The 23,689-nt window shown below is 32.4% G+C and overlaps 3 protein-coding genes across 4 annotated transcripts in view; 2 read left to right on the forward strand and 1 right to left on the reverse strand.

The window, feature by feature from the left end:
• Positions 1-391: 391 nt before the first annotated feature.
• LOC144858676 (calpain-A-like) lies at positions 392-11,864 on the forward strand. Its single transcript, XM_078714774.1, has 13 exons — positions 392-496; positions 915-1,101; positions 1,589-1,735; positions 4,755-4,886; positions 6,459-6,652; positions 7,496-7,673; positions 8,113-8,282; positions 8,470-8,547; positions 8,777-8,856; positions 9,152-9,277; positions 9,668-9,804; positions 10,179-10,390; positions 10,569-11,864. The coding sequence occupies exons 2-13, from the start codon at positions 916-918 to the stop codon at positions 10,579-10,581; spliced, it is 1,653 nt and encodes a 550-aa protein (XP_078570900.1). The 5' UTR covers positions 392-496; position 915; the 3' UTR covers positions 10,582-11,864.
• Positions 11,865-14,767: 2,903 nt separating this feature from the next.
• Positions 14,768-18,471, forward strand: LOC144835317 (uncharacterized). Its single transcript, XM_078690402.1, has 4 exons — positions 14,768-15,068; positions 15,774-15,843; positions 16,120-16,468; positions 17,425-18,471. Exons 1-4 carry the CDS (start codon positions 14,922-14,924, stop codon positions 17,684-17,686), a joined length of 828 nt encoding a protein of 275 aa, XP_078546528.1. The 5' UTR covers positions 14,768-14,921; the 3' UTR covers positions 17,687-18,471.
• A 92-nt stretch (positions 18,472-18,563) lies between these two features.
• The window catches only part of LOC144835314 (active breakpoint cluster region-related protein-like), a 30,714-nt gene continuing 25,588 nt past the window's right edge, over positions 18,564-23,689 (reverse strand). For both annotated transcript variants that reach the window (XM_078690398.1, XM_078690397.1), the window contains 7 exons: positions 22,899-22,997; positions 22,644-22,703; positions 22,189-22,360; positions 21,830-21,907; positions 21,348-21,482; positions 20,966-21,071; positions 18,564-20,580 (listed from right to left, as the gene is read on the reverse strand). In XM_078690398.1, the coding sequence (XP_078546524.1) occupies positions 20,394-20,580; positions 20,966-21,071; positions 21,348-21,482; positions 21,830-21,907; positions 22,189-22,360; positions 22,644-22,703; positions 22,899-22,997 (837 nt within the window). In that variant the 3' untranslated portion in view covers positions 18,564-20,393. The remainder of the gene's footprint in view (positions 20,581-20,965; positions 21,072-21,347; positions 21,483-21,829; positions 21,908-22,188; positions 22,361-22,643; positions 22,704-22,898; positions 22,998-23,689) is intronic.

Here is a 23,689-nt window from a genome sequence, read left to right on the forward strand (position 1 = left end):
TTGCCTTTTGCAATTTGATGTATTTTTCTTTGTTGTTTTATTGTTTTATGTATGCCAAGCATTTTAAAGTGGACCAATACAATTTCCTGAATCTTATAAAGGAGTTTGATTTATATAAACATAATATTAATTTCTAACATTTGTCTTTAAAATACTATATTTGTTCGTTGTCATTCAGTAAATGTACATTCAACCAGCAACATCTTGTTTAATTCCTTCTAATAAACAAAAATAATTAAAGTCAATATAAGTACAGTTCTTATGGCGCCTGGGAATGTTCCATTATCATACAAATAAAAATGAGTCTATTAACCTAGGCGGACCGCGGTAATTCACATATTTACTCCCTACTCTGTTAAACAACAAAAGGTAAACAGTGAGATTACAACAAAAGAATGCTGCTAGTGACAACGATGTATACAAATAGTATTGATGAATTATTAGTAGGAAAAAAAATTGCTGTTTATTTCTAATTTGACAACTTAATAATTATAAGGTAGGTATAGATGTGTTATTTGTTAGGCATGGTAAATGGACCATTGGACATTAAAATGATATGGTTTTTAGCCCTGCTATGCAAATAAATGCACAGGTACAATGAGATAGCCTTGAATGTTGTATGTGATCAATACTTAGGCTCTTAAAGGAAAGAAATTGATGTGCAGTGCAGTAGTTGATATTCGTATACTTATCTATATAGACACAGCCTAATGAATATATTATTTAGCCAAATTGTATTTGAATATCAATATATACAATTTTTTAAAGAGGATATGCATGTAGTTTTCATTTAAAAAGAACTGATATTAATTAAATTGTCCTCTATTAATTAAAATAAATATTTATGTTAATGTTTATTTCATTTTTTCTTTCAATTCAAATTACACATAATAGATTGTAGATGTAAATTGAAGTATGGGGACATCTTGCAGTAAGGGATCCTCAAAGCCCCTTGACCCCCAAGAGAAAGAAGCAGCTCTAAAATATAAAGAACTTCTAGATAGACTTGTTGATGATGAGGAATGCCCAAGTGATATACCCGTAGAAGAGTTGGAACATTCTCCACATCCAGATGGAAATTTAGTCTTTGGTACAACAGAGGTAAATTTCCATATACATTTTACACTAAATGCAATTTTAAGTGGTGCTGTTACAGCTTGGTGGTTAACACGCTTGCCTTCCAATCCCAGGGTTCAATTCTGACCTAGTGCCAGGGTTGTAACTCTTTCAATTCCACTCAAGCCTCAAATGAAACTTAGTTTATAAGCAAGACAAATTGTAAAATAGTTTATCCTATATTACGTGTTACTTTTTTATTGTCATCTTTTCAGTAAAATTTTTTTTTAGCTACTTTGAGAAAACTTTGTAATCAACATGAATTCTGTTTTTATTTTAAATTGTAATGGTAAAAATTATGCAAATGTGTTTGTTGCTTAATGCTAAAAAATTTGAAAAATAAGTACTGAATGAAAAACAATTCAGAATCGAAACAGTCCAATAGCTAAATGGTACACCAAAGATGATTTATTAACTCACACCCTCACATCTTTCTTGTAAACCATCACTCTTGTTTTTAACTTTTTTTTAGAATTATGAAGAATTTTTAAAGGAAGTAAAGAAAACATGTTGCAACGGTAAACTATTTGAGGATGATGTTTTTCCGGCGGACTCCTCTTCTATGTACTTTGTCGATCGAGATTCGAATGTTGCTGCCGTTGAATGGAAACGACCAATGGTAAGTATTTTATATAAAATAGCAGTAGCATAAGATTATTAGTTTATGTATTTTTTTTTCTTTTTCGTATTCGTATTTATTGTTATATCTTGGGGTGGGTCAAACTTAAAGTCTTTCTGACTCCCCCCACATGATTATTTCATTGTATTTATTGTTATATCTTGGGGTGGGTCAAACTTAAAGTCTTTCTGACTTATATGACCCTCCCCCCTCATGATTACTTCATTGTATTTATTGTCTTGTATGGTAATGTGTATTGTGGAAATAAATTGAATTGAATTGAGATAACCAAGCCTGTCATATGAAAAATGGTGAAATGAAAGGCTGTGCTTAATTTGATGTCCTATCTTTTGTATTACAATTTGCGACATTTAGATTCTTGGATTCGCCTCTGGCCTATATTCTAATATAGATGAGTTCAAGTTTGCTTTTAAGTGTTTACAGGAGTTCAGTTTTCAGATATAGTTTCCACAATAATATATACATTCTGTAGTATACATACTTTCTCTTTTACTTGTACAAAATACCTGTAGGTAAAATGCTTTTATCATGTATTATTCAAGGACCTAATTTTCCTGTTTGCCTTTATACATTGTGTGTGCTTTCATGAAAGTGTTTACAGGAGTTCAATTTTCAGTTTAGTTTCCATAATACTGTATATACATTCCATGGTATACATACTTCCTCTTTTACTTGCATACACATAGCTGTAGGTAAAATGCTTTTATCATATATCCATGGACCTATGTTTTCTTTCCTGTTTGCCTTATAGGTAATCCTATTGCAAACAACTATTGCATTGTATCGTACTACACCTATTATAATAGTCCTATTATAAATATATTGCCAGGCCAAAAAAGTCAATGTTTTGTTGTAAACTTTTATGACCGCTCCCTATTCAAGTTCAAAGGACGTTTGAAGTTTATAAAATCTAGAAGTAGGAATTTTTTTTTGTAAAAAGTGGTGCCAGGATTTTCCTGATGAGTTAGCTGCATGTGTGATGCAAAAAGTAAAAAACAACATTATATGCATCTTTAATAGCCTCTGATCAACCAGTACTGTTGTTATTAGTTGTTTGTTATACTATATTTCGTTGTTGTTATTATTTTGTTGTCTACTATATTTCGTTGTTCAAGTCAAGTTCAAGTTCAGATTTATTCACATAATGCAAACATATACAAAAATAAAATAGATACAAATGGTTGGAAATTAAGTAAATAATAGTTGCATTATGCCTGGAGAATACCATTTAAACCCCAAGAGGCTTTAAGCCTGGATCCACCAGAAAGAATAAAAAAGTTAAAAATAATAATAACTAGACATGAAACTCGTCACTTTGACGAGTTAGTTATCCGCACCACGACAAACGCCACGTGCACGTCATACGTTGGAATATTGCACACAGATAAAGATTATGGCATTATGACAAGAACTGAAGAATATGATATGCTGTTAGTGCTGAATTCTGTCAATTTTGTGGCATATAGTATATACATGCAAACAGTATAAGCTGTATACATATTACATACAGTGTAGAATAGGTGAAATTACGGGACCCGCCATTTATTCCAATTTTTAACATGGCGACGGTATCAAAATGAAACACTTAGATAGCAATTTCAGAAGGAAATTATCTCAGGAACAACATATTAACGTGTAGAAGAAATTTGAATACGTAAAATATAGATGCGCACCCTTTTAAATGTGATGAACTATTACGCAAAATATGAAAATACGACTTTTTTTTATTCAACTGGCCATATGATGACGTCACAACATCCGATTGGCAAAATGTTTACATGAATTCGTATCTACAATCCAATAGCTTCCAGAAAACGTTTTGATCGTGATTATCACATTTTATTCTTACGAGCTATTACAGATTAAAATTTACTGTAAAGATGAAATTAATGACCCACGTAATTAAAATTTTTAGGCATGATGACGTCATAAAAATTAAAATATTTTTATCTCATGCTAAAGAAAGTTGATTGACCTACACAATATATATAAATGTAGGAGAAAAAGGAATACAGATAAGCGTGATGCGCTCCATTGAATGTGATGAGCAATAACGAAAGAGACAAAAATCCTATATTTTACATTCGTGTGGCCATACGATGACGTCACAATGTTTTTTTAGCCTTATTGATGCATGATCCGATATCTACAACTCATCAACTTCTAGATTTTGTAATAAAAATAAATGGTTAACGGTTTACTTTAGAAACTATGACTGTTTAAAAAAAGACATAATTTTGACGATTTTTTAAGCTTTTTCATAAAAAACGCGCACGAATTGTCTAATTCAACGTGTTCGTATGGCGTTATTTAAACTGGAAAAGGTCTAAATTGTTTTCAAAATTACTAGGAAAGGCTTGAAAAATATAATTCAAGAGAAAAAAATATGTTTTTAACGCTACGTGCGCACCGCGCGCGTAAAAAATTGCGCGCCCGTGGGAATTTTTGACATGCTCAAAATGACAAGAAACGCGTAAAAAGTTGATTAGAAATTAATTTTGCGCATTTTGAAATTTTAAATGCGCGTGCGCGCGTAACTTCTTGTGAAACATGCCATTTTTAATCCGTAGAAAGTTTGCCCCTGATATGACTTAAATTTTGTCAAAGTGTCAATACTAAATGACTTTTGGTTTTTAATCTATGATCAATCATTGAAATTCATAAAATTGCGCGTAAGTCACGTTGCGCAACTATGACGTCATTCAAAAATAGGAGGTGCACAACTTCACGTAAATGCCCATATGTTGTCAAAGTTATGAAATGTTATGTTTACACATTTTAGAGGAACACGACTCACAAAAAGGAAGGAAGGAAAGAAGAATAATACAGAAAAAAAATATTGATCTCATACAATAACAAGGAGTTATCCGCTTGGTATACCAAGCGGATAACTAAATAAGCATAAGTGAAGGTTAGCTACTGACAGACAGGGACGGACAGTTATTATTTTTTGTCTTCTGTATTTCCTTATTATTTGCTTATTATTATTATTTTGCAGGAACTATGTGATGATCCACTACTGCAGGTGGATGGGATCAGTAGAGATGATGTGATACAGGGCAGCCTCAGTGACTGTTGGTTTCTGGCAGCATGTGCCGGAGTTGCAAAGAATAAAGACTTAATCTCAAAGGTAAAAGAAATACAGTAAAACTTTGTCTACACTATCAAACTTTATGTGACAACAAAATGCGATGTGCCCATATATGGACATGATGATGCGTATACTTGGCCACATCACACTTTTTTTGTAAAACTAGTTTGATAGTGTTGACAGAGCTTTACTTATTGGCAAAATGTGTTTTTGATTTTGGCAGCGCCATAGCCAGTATGAGGTAGAACTCGCCTCGTCTAAAATGTTCAATTTTCACCACCCACCCCCAGTACAGCTCGTCATAATTTGTATAAATAATTATATTCTATCTTTGCCTCATCTGTTTTTAACCTCTCACTACAGACTTAATTGATGACAGACTTAATAAAAGCTTATTAAAGTCTTACGTTATCTGTATCTTCTATATGGTTCAAAGTATTAAATGCACTATCTTTTGCTCTCTGTATTTTCTGGCTGAGCACTTGATTTATCTTTATATCTAAAGTATAAATATAGATTTCCCAACATCCTGAATCCGCCCTGATTAAGTGTTGGTATGTTTTCATGGTGGATTAATAAATACATATACCACCGTAACTTAATACAGTAACACCCAATTGTTACATAAAATACATACCATCGTAAACTTAATTCAGTAACACCCAATTGTTTACTTTATAAATAATAGTCTATAAATGTTCACGGTTCATTATCAAACTAAAATGTATTTATTATAACTATAGTAATAGTAGAATCTCTATAACACCTATTTAGAGGTGGGGACAGTCACACCCATATATGGATCGTGAGTGCTTACTACAAGTTCAAGGAAATCATGTCTATTAACTAGCATCCTGGTTTTGTGTAAGGTAGTCTCTTTTAAACGTTTATTTTGACGTCAATGATCTGTTATAATTGGGAAACATAATAAAGTCGGAAGCTATAAATATATGTAAGCTGGGCTAAAAATAGACTTAACAATAGTAAAGTACACAATGCGAGGCTAAATATAGTATCAGCGAAACTAAGTATAAAAGCAAATGAACTGGGATAATTGAATGTAATTGAAAAGAGTTTTGAGGGGAGAGAATTGGAGCGTCTCCAAGGTGCTATGAATGTTGTAACTGAAACTATATAACATTGATAATTATTTTAATGACGCCATCTACTAACTTCATATGCAAATTATATATGATGTAGCATTTTTAATAATAACAATCTTAAAGTTTACTTTTATTGTAGTTATATAGTTCCTTATGTGAACTGAAATGTATTGTAAAACTTGAGAATGCTTCCTTGTAAAAGAGTAATGATTTCCATGTATGAAAATGTATGAAAAGGAAATCTGTTTTATACTATTTTAAAGTTGATATACAGAGATCAAGATATATGTTTTGTTTAATGTTTAATAATGTTAACAAGAAATTAACTTAATTGGTTTTTGCTTATTGTTTGTCTTTACAAACACAATAATTGATTTTTTTTTCTTTAAGGGTCTTGACTTAAAAGTTTCCTTATTTTGAGTTCCCTTTTCCATAACGTTTTGATGGCATTTGTGTAGTACATATCCTTATTTTTATGGAATTGATTTTGATTGATTGACATTGATAGATTGTTAGTGGAGACCAGCCTTTACATGGAGATGGGTATTGTGGGATAGTTCATTTTCGTTTCTGGCGTTTTGGAAGCTGGGTTGATGTCATAATCGATGACAGACTACCAACAGTGGATGGCAAACTTCTGTATGCGCACTCAAGTAATACTAATGAGTTCTGGCCAGCACTTATTGAAAAGGCCTATGCCAAGTAAGACAGGATGCATTCTTTACTGGATTTTGTATAAGAATAAATAAATAAATAAGAATAAATGCACCTTAAATGGTTCAATCACTGTTGCACAAGGGGACGCACCTTAACGCCCTGTGGCCATATTCACCATTTACACTTGGGTTAAGGGAAACACTATAAAAAATAAATCTCCTATCTAAGTGAATTACTTATATTTAGTGAGTTCAGTAAAATACTTAATATTTAAGGGAAATATCTCACTTGGATGATGCGTGCCTAGCCCCTGTGGCTTGTTTCCTTGGGCTAAGAGAAACACATTACCTTTAAAATGAAACAAAATCTCCTATCTAAGTGAATAGAATATTGATTGAGTTAAGTAAAGTACTTAATATTTAAGGGAAATTTGTGTGATTGGTGAATACGGCCACTGGGGCTAGGCATGCCTCACCCAAGTCTATTAGTTCTCATGTATGATCTGCCCATAAGCATAAGGCAAGTATTCATATTGTTAAAAGAAGGTATTTGTCGCCACTTTTCACCAAATTTATTTCACTTAACCTATTTTTTGTAACCTGTTCTTGGTTTTCATTCATAGCTCTTCTGTGAATGTGAACTGTATAGATTAAAATAAATAGCATTGAAAATAATAACAGGTTAACAAATGATAAACAATATCCCCACATAAAAGAAGCGACAAGTAAATTTTTTTTTATACAATACATAGTATATATATACTGTGTATTGTTTGAGAGCTTGTTAACGAAACAAATTTCCTTTTGGACCAATAAATTTCTGTATTCTGTATTTGTTTTGCCAGATTGTCAATACTAGAAAATACAATTGTATATTATTTTATTTCAGGTTGAACGGAGCGTATGATGGCCTGAATGGAGGGCAGGCCTCTGACGCTATGGTTGATTTGACAGGTGGCTTGACTGAAGTGTTTCAACTTAAACCTGATACTGGTACTGACTTAGAAGTATTCAGGTCACTTTGCAAAGGCAGTAAATGCAATGCTTTTATGACTTGCTCTAAAAAGGTGAACTATTATACATCTTATATTAAACAAAAGTATAGTTTTTTTTTAACCAAACAATACTAGTCAATGTCGTTTCCTGTTTGTGCATAAAAAAAAAATTGAATATACGTGACAGTTTCAGAATGAAAAATGTAGGAAATCAGTACATTTTTATGAAAGTTAATTTCATGGCTTTTCTGATAACTTTTCAAAAAAATACTACTGTATTGATAGTCTGGGTTCCAGACAGAGTTTTGATTTAATATAGTAACAAAATAAATATTTTGGCACCTATGGCGTTTCATATTACTTGAGCTTGTAATCTCAGACAAAAATCGAAACGTGACTGGTAGACTAACATAAAAAAGACAATAAATACAGACTTGGGGCAAGTCTACTGTACTGAGTACATATGAAATAGTTCTATATGTTCCATTGTTTAATTTCAATACACCTTTAGGGAGCTTGGCAACTTGCCAACGCCGATGAACAAGGAATAGTGTCCGGTCATTCATATTCCATTACCGCGGTGAAGTGGGTTACCTTTTTGGACGATAGCCAGGGGGCGCTGTTGCGAGTACGTAACCCCTGGGGAAACTCAACCGAATGGACAGGAGACTTCAGTGATGGGTAATATTTATTTATATCATGATTTATTGTTGTGTTTGTCAGAAACTGGTTCAATTTAGTTTTTGTAGTTTGTATATGACCGTACTGTGCTTGTCAATCTTCCCAAGTACCTCAAATAAGCACCACTGTTACTGGTGAGACCATTTAATTCTTGTTGCTATGTAACATGTTTTCTTTCTTGTTGCAGGTCCAATGCGTGGGACAGAGTAAAGCCTGATGACAAAAAAGCTCTAGATCTCCAAGATAAAGATGATGGTGAATTTTGGTAAGAACATTTCCTCAATCCCAGAATCCTTGGGTCAATCCCAGAACTTCTGATCTGGATTGATTCTGATTTCCTCAGAATCTGAGAGATACAGTATTCTCAACTTTACTTTATTTTAAAAACACATGATGTACCGTACCACAAAAATGTATTCATTTGATTGACTATGCAAACATTATGTCATATATTTTGCTCTAATTGAATAGCTTTTGTCTTGTTGTTTACATAGGATTTCATTTCAAGACTTTTGCAGTGAATTTACTAGAGTCATTGTGTGCAGACTTGCTGAAAACAAACTAGATACAGACAGTGAGATTTTAATATTATTTGTTGTGGTTTGGTTACCTCTTTGTCTTCAAATCCAAATTTTCAATAATACATACATTTGTTAATATTGTGTGGATTTGTGGAAGGGATTACATCTGGTATTACAGTATAAATCAGTGGCAATTGATATTTGAAGATGAGAATAACAAATACAACACAAAAAATGAACATTAGTGACAATAGTACAATTAACTCTCCCACTTCAAATTTGTGTATAATAAAAATTGAAGAGTAACATTTTGTATCAATCATGTTGTCTGTTATTTTCTTTTCCCAGTTAGCACCCTACATTCCGCGTTCATCCATGGATCCTGGGTGAAAGGTGTAACTGCTGGTGGTTCTAGAAATAATATAGATTCATTTATGATGAATAAACAATATATTTTGACAGTTACAGAAGCAGGTAAGTGTGTTATACCAAAGTGTCAAATCTAACACTAGTGCTATACTACAAAAAGTGTACAGATTTATTTAGTTATGGTCGATTCTCTTTCCATACAATTTAGCCGTGCCTTAATTGTGCAGTGGCGTAACGGCTCTGAACGCTCACTGGCTAAACCTCCAGGGGCCCCAGAACTTAAGGGCCCCACATCATGCGCAGTCCAATGCAACTACCAGGCGTTAGAGGGCTAAACTACGTTATGCCACTGGCATTGTGAATGAACCAATACCATGAATGATTCTTCTTCTGAAAAGGTGTACACTGACTGAAAAATGTATACTTCAGCCAAAGTTTTGATTCATTTGAAGCAGAGGGCAGCAAACTGAATTATGACAACTTCTAATCTTTTAGATGATTGGAACTCTGAAGAGGATACTTCAGCAAAATGGGGGCGCTGTTCTGTTATTATTTCATTGCTGCAAGAGTATCGAAGCTCAAAAAAGGATTACATGGCAAAGAAGGACAACATTGGATTTGTTTTATACAAGGTGTGTATTATCTTGTATTTGGAACTTCCTTGTTTTGATCCCAGGGAATTATTATTATTATTATTATTGTTTGCAAACAAAGGGTCTTAATAATAGTAATGGTAATATCTACAAGATACGAACATAATCGTGCCATCGTAGTCCATCAGTTTGAAAAATGTTTCATTGCTATTAAGGCAACCGATACATTTTTAAACATGGTATTTATCATGCTGTTCGTGTAGCCATCTTCTTCTGAAGACACATGGCCGTCAGATACTATCAGTTGACTTCACTGCTGGTGTACTCGAGATCTACGTTTATACCATGCTATGTGGGAATGTATAGTACATTAGTGTAGTAAACAATTACTTATCAGTATAATCTTCTTGCAGGCTACAGAGAAAAATGGTAAAAGACTGAGTAAAGATGACATCCTGTACATGCAAGACATTGGCACATCAGGCTCGTACATCAACCGCCGAGAGGTCAATCGTCAGTTTGATCTTGATCCTGGTGATTACGTCATCATTCCATCAACATTTCATCTCGGTGAGGTGTCATCCTTCATCTTAAGACTCTTCTCTGAGAAATGCATAACAATTAAGTAAGTTCTTTCTTGTTCTTCTTTCATAATTCTGTTTTTCCAAATTTATGATTTGCTTGTTTCGATATTTTATTTTAAATTTACCATTAAATTTTTTTTATTTTTTTTTTTATTTGGTATGAAAACAACCAAAGGTTGAAATAAAGCGTTTGTAATAATTCAGAATTTTCATTTTCAGGCTTGCTGAGTAAATTGTTTAAGTAAGTTGTTTACATAGTACACTGCAGCCTTGCCAATTTGAAGACTTCCTATTGACATTTGAGGCTTGTTTGAAGTTCACTCTGAATCTTTCACCTAATGTCAGGTGATATCGTAGCAGTATTTAGGTCATATAGACCACCAGAAATATGTACATTAGTAGGATAATTTTTTCCAGTAGTACTTGTATGCCAAAGGAACAGGATTGTGTAAATGTAGTCATAAAAGTTTAGTTGCCCAGACTAGTACTGTAAGTAAATAAGTACTACTATCTAGAATGTCATTCACAATTGTAGAAATAATAATTATATTGTATTCAGAGTAATTTAATTTATAGTGTAATATTGTATCATGTTTTTGTTTATATAAGTTATATTTTACTTAGTTCTTGCCTGTAAATAATACTTATTTAATTTTTTACCTTAGTTAAAATGTTAGAAATCTGGTTACTCTCCAGTCTCCCTCACCTCCCCGATTTTTTATATTGATAATAACTGAGAACAAATGTAATACCCTGTAAAATATATACACAAATGTTAATTGGGTTTTTTAAATTCAAATTTGCCAAATTGTATATCAAAATTTACTTTTATTCTGTATTTAAATGTTATTTAAATCATCTATGATATTTCCAATTTTACTTTATTTTTCTGTACAATTTTTATATTTGCTATTTGTGTATTTGTCATTGCTCTGAACTTGAGGTTAAAAATGATTTTTTTTTTTTTTAATTTTAAAGTACATTCTCTTCATTAAAATACCTCATCTATTTTATTTATATATATTTATAATATATTTCTTACTCTAAAAATATTACATCAAATGTTTACTGCAATTTTATTTAGTAGTGATCTTGTCTTGTCTTAAAGTTTATATTCCTAAATCCCTGAAGTGTGTGTGATAATATTGTAATTGGTACTTACAGTCTAAGTTGCACACAATATGAACATGGACCTCTAATTTATAGGTCCATGGTATGAACATAGGCCTATCTATTTATGGTATGCTATTTCAGGGTCGTTTTCTAAATAAATTAAACTAAATATTTTTATTTCTAATAGATGTGTATTTGTTTAAAATGTCGTTTATTATTAAGCTTCAACTCAATTGATTCCTTTTTTGGAAAGGTTTGTTATTATTACAGTACTGTGTGCTGCATACATAAGATAATAAAATTGAGATTTTAACGAACTATTAAATGTATTCTTGTGGTTCTATTTCTTTCGTTCATTAAAATAAACTTAAATTATGCATGTATTATTGTGCATTATCATTGTAGAGTGATCAGCTAAGATTATTCAATTTCGGGGAAAATGTGACGTTAAACAGTCAACTATTTTCACTCTAAAGCTCTGTCTACACTATCAAGCTAAGCTATCAAAGAAGAAATAATACATCCTATTCAAAGAAATCTATGTTAAGCTCTGTCTACACTATCAAACTTTATGTGACAAAAAATGTGATATGACCAAATATGGTAGTTATATGCCCACATATGGTAGTGATATGCCCAAATATGGCAGTGATATGATGTCATCGCGCCAATATATGGGCACATCACATTTTTTTGTCACATAAAGTTTGATAGTGTAGACAGAGCTTAACATAGATTTCTTTGAATAGCATGTATTATAATCCTTCTTATAAAAGAGCGCCATCTATTATCAATTTATATTAATGACAATTTATACAGTACTTAACGAACTTTGATATTAATAACTTAGTTGACGCACCAATGGCCAACACATCAAATATCGCTGTCTGCAGCTCGAATGGAAGTGTTTGCGCATGCGTTTCACATCCCAGGAGACATTAATGTTTTTGGCTGTTAAGTGCTATTCATTATATTTTTACATAATCAACTTGTTCTGCGTATAGTTGTTATTTTCCTCCATATGTTAGTAAGTTTGATTTTCATTTATTATTGACAATTATCAATTATTTACGTATAAGTTAAGTAGGCCTACGTCTTCTCGTGCGTCTTTTGTAACGTGCCTGGGTTACTTAAGTCAAAAAGTAAAATTAATTATAGCCAGTATCTACATTATATTAAGCCTAAGCGTGGATATACATACTTAGTACTTAACTCTTTCAAAGAGTATACCCGTTTCCTGTCAATTATAAGTTGACTACGGCGATATACGTGCAGACCATATAATATTATCCCATGTTAAGATACCAAACTTAAATACACCGGCTAATAATTAGTACTCTTTAATTAACCTCCCAACGTTTGTTCAAATTGAGCGATAAGTTTCTTTGAACCTGGCAAAAATATAGTTTCCCATGCCGTTCCCAGGTTGCTGTCTATAGTATTCTTTATTAAATAATTTTACTATAATGTATACGTGATTGTGTCGAACTGATAACTGATAAGATGAACACCCTTGACATAAGCACGTACTTTAATCCATGGCTGTTGCTCAGTATGTCCTGTTGTCGTACCTCTGTACATAAACGGGATAATTCATACAAAGAATACGAGTATGACGCTAATATTTACCGTTACAGCCGCTACCTATTGAATTAGTGTCCATTCAGACACAAAGTAGGCCTATATGTGGTAATTATTATCGAAACGCTAACAGCGAATTAAATATATTAAATTGGTCGGCTATACCTGTTAGGGAGGGGTCCTACATAGAAGACTTTTGAAGTAATGTTTTTTTTTCGTTACGTGTAGGCCTACTTTTAATTACGAACTTTGATATTAATATTCAACTGAACATGTTTTTTTACGTTACGTGTCAACCCAGATACGCCCACTGTATTCGCGTCTTGTAAAGGAAACAAGAAATTCTACCAGATTAAATATTTAATTTGCTTAAACAAATTATCAATGCTTTTTATTCATGACTCGATCAACAATCGGTTGTTGATTAAGTACCTTACTACTAATGAAGTTCCACACGAGACGAATATCGACTGTTTTTGACATGCTTGCTTATAACATGTTTACGTGAATTTACCGGATACTATAATACTATATACTACAGCATTCTTTAGACACTTGAACATTTATATATTAAACATAATACAAACAAACATTAGCATTTTTGCAACGAAATGGTAATATAAATATGAGGATCTTTGGCTACCAAATAGTCTCCCTAACTACCACTGGCTATGAGAGGCATGCAACATACGTGCTGATATCTCTATTTATATGTGGTTTCTGTCTTTTAGTTGAGTCATTCCATTTCTTAATTCTTAATTGGATTAAATGAATATAGTGGTCCATAAATAAAGAATAATTCTTCATTGTGTGTCCATAACTAAGAGCTGGTGGATAAACATTCTTCAAACTATAAAATAATTCTTAATTGTGTCCACGGATTACCAAAGTGTCGGTAATGGAAGACGTAATTAATTGTATGTCACATACCGGTAACCACTCGTGCCCTGGATTATAAAAAATAATATAGTTGGATAAAACATTGCATTTATAACATAATTCTTTATTGTGTCCACGGATTACCAAAGTGTCGATAATGGGAGACACAATCAAATGTATAATACAATTCCTCTTGGCCTGGATTATCAAAAATAATATAGTTGCATAAAACATTGCATTTATAACATAATACTTCACTGTGAATGATTTTATTATATATTATTCATTGTGTACAAGGAAATGTCTACAGTGGGACATAATGAATTTTATTTTATAATATAATCCTCATTGTGTCCAGGATTACCAAATGCTATGACGAGCTTATATTTTACAATTATGTTGCTTATAAAAAAGCAAATAACGAGAACAAAATGTAAACAGCTAAATCCAAAGTTACAATTAGTTGGAAAGTTGAAGACGTTGGTACACAATACAGTATTATAGTTCTTTGAATGCTATAATCCGTGTACATTTCACCTATAGGCCTACGACATAGGCTTACATATTACAAAGTATCCCTGTGTGAACAGTCTAATGTCTTTATAAACTCCAAGTTGTTTTTAACTAAATACTCTTTGAAAAAAAACTTCATGCGTCAGTAAACCAAGCCTATGTCTAATGGTGGATTTCATCACGTGACAAACCAGATGGGATCAACTTTACTTCCTCCCAATTTAAAATGATTATTTTAATATATTTACAGATGATACTCATCACGGCATCGTGAAAAAAAGTTGTTATTACCATATTGGCAGACTATGTTGTTGATTAATGTAGTAGTTTATTGGAAGAGACAAGACTCACAAGGATAATAATCCAATTTCCAGTATTTGGAATCGTTTTTTTGACATTTAATCGTTTTGTTTTGGATTAAACACCTGTTACTCTCTTCTGTATTTAATACAACGTGAATTCCGCTGAAACAAAAGAGTCGGCAGAATGAATGAACATGTCCATTCAGGTATGGGTGATATGATGGAGGCGAACAATTCCTGGAATACGTCAAGGGAGAGTGCAACGATGAACGACCATAACGGTACAAGTGAGCACGGTAGCAGTGGGAGTCACAACATGCACGGCCATGCGGTACGTACAATTAAGCATCCATGGAGCTTTATGCCTGGTTCCCATTAGGTCGCAACGCAAGGGCGTACGCGCAACATAAGTAACTAACTAAGCGATGGATTATCCGAACTGTTCCTTGTCATTGGTCAATTAGGTTGCGTTGCGCTTACATCCTTGCGCTGCGTCCTAGTGGGAACCAAGCGTTATATACATTAACAAAACTAGTTCTATTTATAGCTCCATGATTTAAGCTTGGTTTCAACTAGGACGCAACTCAATGACGTACGGTACGCGCAACGCAAGGCATTTGACCAATCACAAACTGCCTTTCGTAATGGGTTAAATTTACGTTGAGTGTACGTTCTAGTCGGAAGCAATTTTTACATGGTGAAAACAGAGTTATTCAGCACATTGTTTATTTATCAAAGTTCACGAGGCTAGTTTTTTTTGTTAACATAAAGTGAATACAAAAGCATTGATTAACAGATTGTTACTCGGTTTTATGAGTTAAACCATGGAGAAATGAATATATGCGTACGGCTTACTTTATTACTGCATTGTTTGAGTTTTATATTGTGTATTATTATGGCTGTTTTTTTATGTCGAAATATTAATACTATTTCAATGAAAGAGTGTAGGTCTAATAGGTCTTTGCAAACATATTGGCATATAATGATTAATATATCATCATTCTGATATATACTATATAATGTTTTTACTTTGCAGTCAACGTTTCACTTCTCGTTAGAAATTCCTGTTTATCTATTTGAAAATTGGACGATAGATACAACTACAGGTAATCATCATGTTAGACTGCTTGATGAGAGACGATGGTAATGATAAAGATGATAATGATATGATATTATTGCATCTGAATCAGTGATGATGTTGATTTATGATAATGATGATGATGATGATGATGATTTATATGAATAGTGAACAAGGGAAAAAATGCCAATTTTTCATGATGGTGCCTGTAATCTTTTAGTGATGATATTAAGAATTAGGCCTATGAGTCAAATTAATAACTTAACATTTTTTAACCAGTACTAATTTTTTTTCTCTGTTATAGATTTCATTTTAGCATTATTACTTGCAATAATTCTAAGCATATCATTCGAAATATTTAAACGTTTACGTCAAAATGGACTGAATAAATTACAAGTGTATCAGCAACGTCTTAAATTATTACGTCTCCGAGGAAAGAAAACTAAGCACTTACTAAACGCGTGCGAAGTGCGTGACACAAGTACGCGCTCCGCCGATGATTTTCAATCACGCCGTGTATTAAGCGACACTTTGCAGATGAAAACAACATTTAAAAGTCTTTCCTTGGATAAGTGTGACCGATGGACTGCAGTGAGATTTGATACTTTACATAGTGAACCTACCTTTACTGAACAAACTCTTCATAGGAAAAAGTAAGTAACTTTTAATCGATCAATATTTGTTTCCCACAGCTAATTAGAATGGTCTAATTACTAATTTAAAAGTGATATTTTTAGGCCTGTTGTTCCTCACATCGTCCAATAGTATAAAATAAAAATCACGCACTTAATAAACAATCCAAACAATCTGCGACAGATTAGCGTATTTGTTTATCTAGGTCTAGGCCTACATAATTCAGAATTGCCTTCTTACTCCGGTTCTTTTTCCAGGCCATGCACAGAATGAGAATGGGTTCGGGTGGGCCTACCCTATCTCTAGGCTAAGAGATTGTACCAAGGCAACATAAAGACGCATATCTAAGTTCTGATGCAATGCAAGCTAAATTACTGTATATACGGTACTACTTAACATAAAATTATACAAAAATATAATTAATTCCATAAATACTTACACGTTTTCTTTTCATTATTTTGCCGTGTTGTCGTCCATGATCGGTGGTGAGTGGTGTTTGAGCGAGCGCGCGCGGTGATGATGTATTAATGCTGTGTTATGATTGGTCAGTAGTTGATTTACCTCGGATTTTTCTCGTCTGCTTTTATGTGTCACGTGAATTAAGTTGACTTACCTGGATGTAATATGAATACAATTACTCATGCGTAGCGTATATTTTTATGATGACGTACTCAATCATAGAAGTCTTTCCACTTTAACTTGTGTTTAATAAGAATTGAATTGATATTGCTTTCGTAATTAACTGCTCGACTCCAAGTTGAAAGACTCGGAAGGGTGGTGGTACCACATATTACAACTGTTCGCTGTGCAACAAATATTGATAATAATGTATTCGCTAACATAAAAGACTTGGCACTGTAACTTTTACAGTATTATAGACAAATTATGTGATACAGTGTCATATATTTATCACATGTGAAGCCTGTAGCATGGACCAAAAGCATAACCTAACCTGCATCTTTTTTATCTATTTCAGGATCATCATACACATTCTTCTATCTTTTCTAAATTGCATAAAACTAGTCACTGGATATGTACTCATGTTAATCGTAATGACTTTTAACGGTTGGATGTTCATCTGTGTCGTCATCACAGCGGCAGTTGGTTATTTTGTTCTCGAGGCCCGGCCGCCGTACAATACGGAACCTTTAACAGATTCCAGTAGGTCTACTCGCCGTATGATGAACGCGGAAACGGTTCCGTTACAGATACGTTCAAGTATTTCAACGGATGTATGAACATACAAAACAAACACTTAATATTACCGTAATACGTGGGACTCTCACATTATTCGAGAGAAATTCGATAGGGATCAACTTTTCAAGTTACACTTATTTCTGCCTGATATTTGCATAATGAAATACTGTATTCTACTTCTCTCGTGTGTTTCACTAATTTTTAATAGCAAAAATTACGTTACGTGTACGTGTGGACAGGCAGGAACAATGTTTTAAAACAACAATTAATATTATATTATTATATAATTTAAAATTTAAGTGTGGTGTGTTGAAACTTCATTGAACTCTCGAATATAATGGTTTTAGTACTTGCAGTCCTTCGGGACACCCCTTACTCTATTCAGGGGACACATATTATATATTAAAGGGAACACTTTCCCAAGAACGAAGGCCAAACCTCAGGGACATTTTATCCGAATGTGTAGGCCTACTCTTAATAGATCATGTTCTACTGTATTGCCGTCAAATTGGAAGAAATACGAAATGTTGAAGATACAAAAATGATGTGTGAACTTTATTTAATAAAAAGCAACTGAAAAATATTATGATTTTCAACCTTTCACGTAGTTGACATTTTTCCAGATTTATTATAAAAAGAAAAAGAACAGGATGCATGGCATTTGCATCGGCTGATTGAACAATTAGCTGTTTTGTTGTCTGCATTGAAAGTAATAGCAAAAATACATTTTATAAAACTGTTTTGTTATCTTAAGCTCTGTCTACACTATCAAACGTTATGTGACAAAAAAAATTGATATGCCCATAAACTGTATGGACATTATGATGTCATATCACTACCATATTTGGGCATATCACTACCATATTTAAGCACATCACACATTTTTGTCAAACTAGTTTGATAGTGTAGACAGAGCTTAAGAAACATATCTAATCATTTTTTATTCATATCATATTATTTCACTTTCTATTTTGTTTATAATAAATTGCATCCAAAAAATGTACTCTTTTATATTTTCATGACAGAACAGAATGGGCGTGGTGGGCCGGGAAATAGTGAGAAGAGCATCACGTTATGGATTTTCATTGGGTGGTAGTATATTGGAGGGGAGAGAATAAATACATAGAATATGGAGATACTGTTATAATAGGTTTGGGTTGGGGTCAGGAATAGGTATATAACATGTATTTTATTATTTTATCTAGTAGGAAATAGGCATCATTTACTACAATGCACTACTTATGTGCACACTAACTTTTGTAGCAAGCCAGCCTCTAGTTGGCACAAACAACTACTAATTCTCAAGTAAATTAATTCATCCAGTTGCTGCATTTCAATAATAATAATTTAATGACAAAAACAGAATTAACAAAACTATTTGCTTAATATAAAAAGAAAATTTGTACAAACCAGTTTAAGCAAGTAGTCATAAATGCACATGTCAGTTATCAACACATTTTTAATAGTAAAATAGTACAACAGAAAATAAATAGTCCCTGGTCATAAACTAAACAATACAAGTCAATCTTAACAAATATACTTACTTTAATTAACCTTATAGTATCTGTGTACCTAAACATCTATTTCTTATTTATGAAAATAAAATAAATATTGATAGAAAACAATAGATTCGATACATTGGATTTGTTAGTACTAACATCACTAAATTTGAAATTTATTAAATAAATTTATTAAATAAAAATAATTATTCATAACAATTGATGCTATCATATTTATGATTTCAAATAATTTTTTTTGTCTATAGAAAAAGTCTGATAAAAATCTGAATACATCTAATATATACAACTGTAATCTCTTCTTATCTACAAATATATACATGGAATGATGACTAAACAAAAGAACGTTAAAAAAAAACTAATTAAATAAAATATATTATATTCCCCATATCTATATATCCTTATGCATGTCTATATAACAGCATATCTGTGTAGTAATTCTTATTTACTGTCATTTTTGTCTTTTATTTACATTTAATATTTGTCTTAATATTTAAATTTTTATGTTTATATTTGATTAATGCTAGCCCGAGAGTAAGAAAATAATGGCAAAAACGTTTAAATATTATAAAATTGTTTTTTAGAAACGGTATTAAGAAAAGTTTACACTGCAAAAGTTAAAATAATTTAAATAATGGTTTTCAGGGCCAAAACAAAAAGTTTTGCAATATTTGTCTCTTAAACATAGTGTCAGATAGATATTGCTATTTACTAGTAGAGTACATAATTGCTCTGAATAGTAGGATCCCAAAAGAGAGTTAGCAGTCATAGTGCCTAGTACATATTTCTCTTTAAAATGATGTCCCTAAGACAGACAGAACCGTAGTGTGAAGTACATATTTTCATGGAGATATACGTCCATGACGTTTCCGATTGTCTTGCTACTAAAATGTGTCATTTTTATGAAAAATAGATAAATATATACACTTATATTTCTTATATATCTTACATATTAATACACATGTTGTTGTCCAGGGAGTTGTGGTTTCTCAAAAGTCAGTTATATCATTAATAATCTGCTAAGTAACCTTAAATGTATACAGTAATTCTGGAAAAATATATCAGTCAACAATTGAGGGCAGCAATCTACCAATAAATCTATTATAATTAAAGCCGATTTATTTTAATTCATTTTTTTTATTTTGTTTCAATAATTCTTCCTTAAAATTAAGTCAGCTTACAGTTCATTCATATATAAATATATGTTTAACGTTTTTAAATGCTGCTGTTTTTAATAACAGTGCTCAAGGAGGTACGACAGGATACCAACTTGTGACATGACGTCAGACATGCCTACAATTGATTGAAGAGGATCGTTGGATGCTGATTTGGAGAGTGCTGGTCCGAGAAGAGTCGGTCCAAACACAGTAGCCATGTTCTGCAGAGACATTTTGTTAGATGATTGCTTCTCTGAAACTCTGGAGGGAAAAAAGCAATTATTGTTTTTCAAAATTATTATTTCAATAATATTCTAAAGCTCTGTCTACACTATCAAACAAGTTTGACAAAAAAAAGGTGTGATGTGCCCAAATATGGTGATGATATACCCAAATATGGTAGTCATATGACATCATCGTGTCCATATATGTGCATATCTCATTTTTTTGTCACAAAAAGTTTGATAGTGTAGACAGAGCTTTAGATTTGAGATGATTAAACAGAAAAATCACATTTACAAGGTATTGGAACAAGAATTATAAAATTGTTATGTACAGAAATTGGTGGTGCAAATTAAAATGTCTATTGACCTATGACCTCACTATTATTATTATTATAACCATTCACTTTGAAATCAAAACTTACCTTTTGATGTGATTAAAAATGGCGAAGACTGTGGATCGATTTGCTTCAGGTAACTTATCAACCAATGACCTCATTGTACTCGATTTCGTTTCTTGATCAGTCAAACCTAAAATTAGAAATAATACAATATTGAGTGGAGATGTAGCTTGGTGGCTTGGCTACCAATCCAAGGGTCCTGGGTTCAAGTCCTGTCATGGATTTTTTCTAATGACAATTTACAACTCCACTCCCAAAGACTTGTAATAAGACTTTATTTATGTAGAGCCTCTTGTTTATTATGTTTGTCTTGTGAAAAGGATTGCCACTTTTAAGAAAGGATAGTGAATGAATTCGCTCCTTGGCAATTTGCCTAAATATATAAACAAAATAAAACAAAACTCACTGAGAGCATCCACAAGTTTTGTGTAGAGAATGTTCGTAAACAAAGGTTCAGGAAGTTCACGGAAGTACAGCTTCATAAGACCGGCAACAGCGTGGATGTCTGTTAGTTTCATTATGTTTTCACAGCTTCTGTGATCTGTAAAAAGTGGATTTATTATACTGTATAGTAAACCTATGGATTTGATCAACAAAGTTCGGAAGAATAACACTTCCGCCTCCCTCAACCTCATTCCTGAGCCATGGTTAGTCACTTCAGTGACAAATAAAGTGGTCTGGTTTTTGCAAGAAAAAGAAACAATGTCTGTCTAAAGCGCTGTCTAGACTATCAAACTTTATGTGACAAAAAATGTTTTTTGTCAAACAAGTTAGATAGTGTAGACAGAGCATAAGACACTGGGTTGTCAAAGGCCTCTGTGAAGAAGTGGTCAGGTTGAAACCTTACAAATCATACTGTTCAATATGTTATTTTTTATTTGTACTTACGGTTCTCAAATGCGTTCTTTAATTTCGTCACATCTCCTGATGAACCAGAAATTCTATAGATACCGGTTTCTTCCAAACCTGAACAAAAACAAAAAAATAACTTTATTCTACTAATCTTAAAACTTCTCTTTATGACAAGTTAAAAGATTTTGTGTGATCACATATGTGAAGAAACATATTATTTCTAAAGTAAAGCTGACTATACATCATAAAGCTTTGTCTACACTATCCAACTTTATGTGATGTGCTCATATATGGAAACGATGATGTCATATCACTACCATATTTGGGTACATTACATTTAGTTTGATAGTGTAGGCAGAGATTAAAAGATAGAGAAAAAAAAATGATAGGCATACCTCTTTCTTCTACTTCTTGTATACAAAGTGAGACAATGTGCGGTATTTCACCCCGTTCACGCGCCACAACTTGTTGAAGGCGCACGCCAAACACGCCAAGTTTCTTCCTTGATTGGACACGTTTCAATGTTTTTGTTGCGCATGTGTATTTGGCTGATATTGTAATCTCAATCTAAAATTTTAAAAGTATTTAATTCTTAAATCATTTTTATTTTCATCTATTTGATGGTTCTTACTGGATCTTGGAATTTACTTTTTGATTGAAACAAACACTGATGGATCTAGTCTTTGCTTCAGTCTCATTTACATTTTCAATCTATTTTTTCAATCCTGATCTTCCCATAGCTTCCTGTACCAACATTTCATAACATAAAAAACACTGGTGGCTCTTTGGTTTGGTCTCAATTTTAAAAAATTATTTTTAGTCCTCTACCAACATCTTATAACATAATTACCTTTTCCATCTTCACGACAAAATCTTCGGATTTATCCTTCAATTGTTTTGCTTTTGGTAACTAAAATAAAATGAATTTTATGTAAATGTCACGTTGTCCACAACAAAAACAATATCACATTTATCTTCCATTAATTAATAGTATAGTATAATGTAACAAAACAAAGATAAGTGGAGAGTTCTATTACTATTAGTACTCTTTCAATTGTAATATAAACTTTATTTAAAAAGATAAGTAAAAAAAATAATGTTTTACCGTGGTGAATCCTCTATCGTAAAATTCTGATTTTCCATTGATTATTTCATAACAGATTATTCTGATAGACCTTGCCCCATCAACTTCCAGGTCAAAATCCTATAAAAAAAAACAACACACAACATAAATAAACCTTCTTTAGTAGTTTTGAATCTGTTTTGAGTTTTGTATTTTCAACTTTTTATTCATTTTTTCTCAAAACAGTTGAGAAATAAAAAACAATCCCAGGTACTTGAGGAGATAGTAAGCATATTTTTGTGCCGATATCCTAGAAAAAGAATATCATATATCTCTAAAGCTTTGTCTATACTATCCAACTAGTTTGAGAAAAAAAGTATGATGTGCCCAAATATGGTAGTGATATGCTCAAATATGGTAGTGATATGACATCATCATGTCCATATATGGGCACATCACATTTTTTGTCACATAGCGTAGACACTGATAGTGTAGTGTAGACACTGATAGTGTAGTGTAGACACTGATAGTGTAATGTAGACACTGATAGTGTAGTGTAGACACTGATAGTGTAGTGTAGACACTGATAGTGTAGTGTAGACACTGTCAACATTGAGCTTCTAAAAGGAATATCATATCTCTAAAGCTCTATGTACACTATAAAACTACACTAGTTTGAGAAAAAAGGTGTGATGTGCCTAATTATGGAAGTGATATGCTCAAGTATGGTAGCGATATCATCATGTCCATATATGGGTACATCACATTTTTTGTCACATAAAGTTTGATAGTGTAGATAGAGCTGTCATTATTGAGCTTCTTCTAAAAGGTGC

Source organism: Antedon bifida, chromosome 2, assembly GCF_963402885.1.
Source record: "Antedon bifida chromosome 2, ecAntBifi1.1, whole genome shotgun sequence".
NCBI lineage: Eukaryota > Metazoa > Echinodermata > Crinoidea > Comatulida > Antedonidae > Antedon > Antedon bifida.

Coding starts and splice junctions, on each gene's coding strand:
- LOC144858676 (XM_078714774.1), top strand. CDS start 916: ATGGGGACATCTTGCAGTAAGGGATCCTCAAAGCCCCTTGACCCCCAA. Junction 1,102..1,588: donor TAGTCTTTGGTACAACAGAG/GTAAATTTCCAT, acceptor ACTTTTTTTTAG/AATTATGAAGAATTTTTAAA. Junction 4,887..6,458: donor ATAAAGACTTAATCTCAAAG/GTAAAAGAAATA, acceptor TGACATTGATAG/ATTGTTAGTGGAGACCAGCC.
- LOC144835317 (XM_078690402.1), top strand. CDS start 14,922: ATGAATGAACATGTCCATTCAGGTATGGGTGATATGATGGAGGCGAAC. Junction 15,069..15,773: donor ACAACATGCACGGCCATGCG/GTACGTACAATT, acceptor TTTACTTTGCAG/TCAACGTTTCACTTCTCGTT. Junction 16,469..17,424: donor CAAACTCTTCATAGGAAAAA/GTAAGTAACTTT, acceptor TATCTATTTCAG/GATCATCATACACATTCTTC.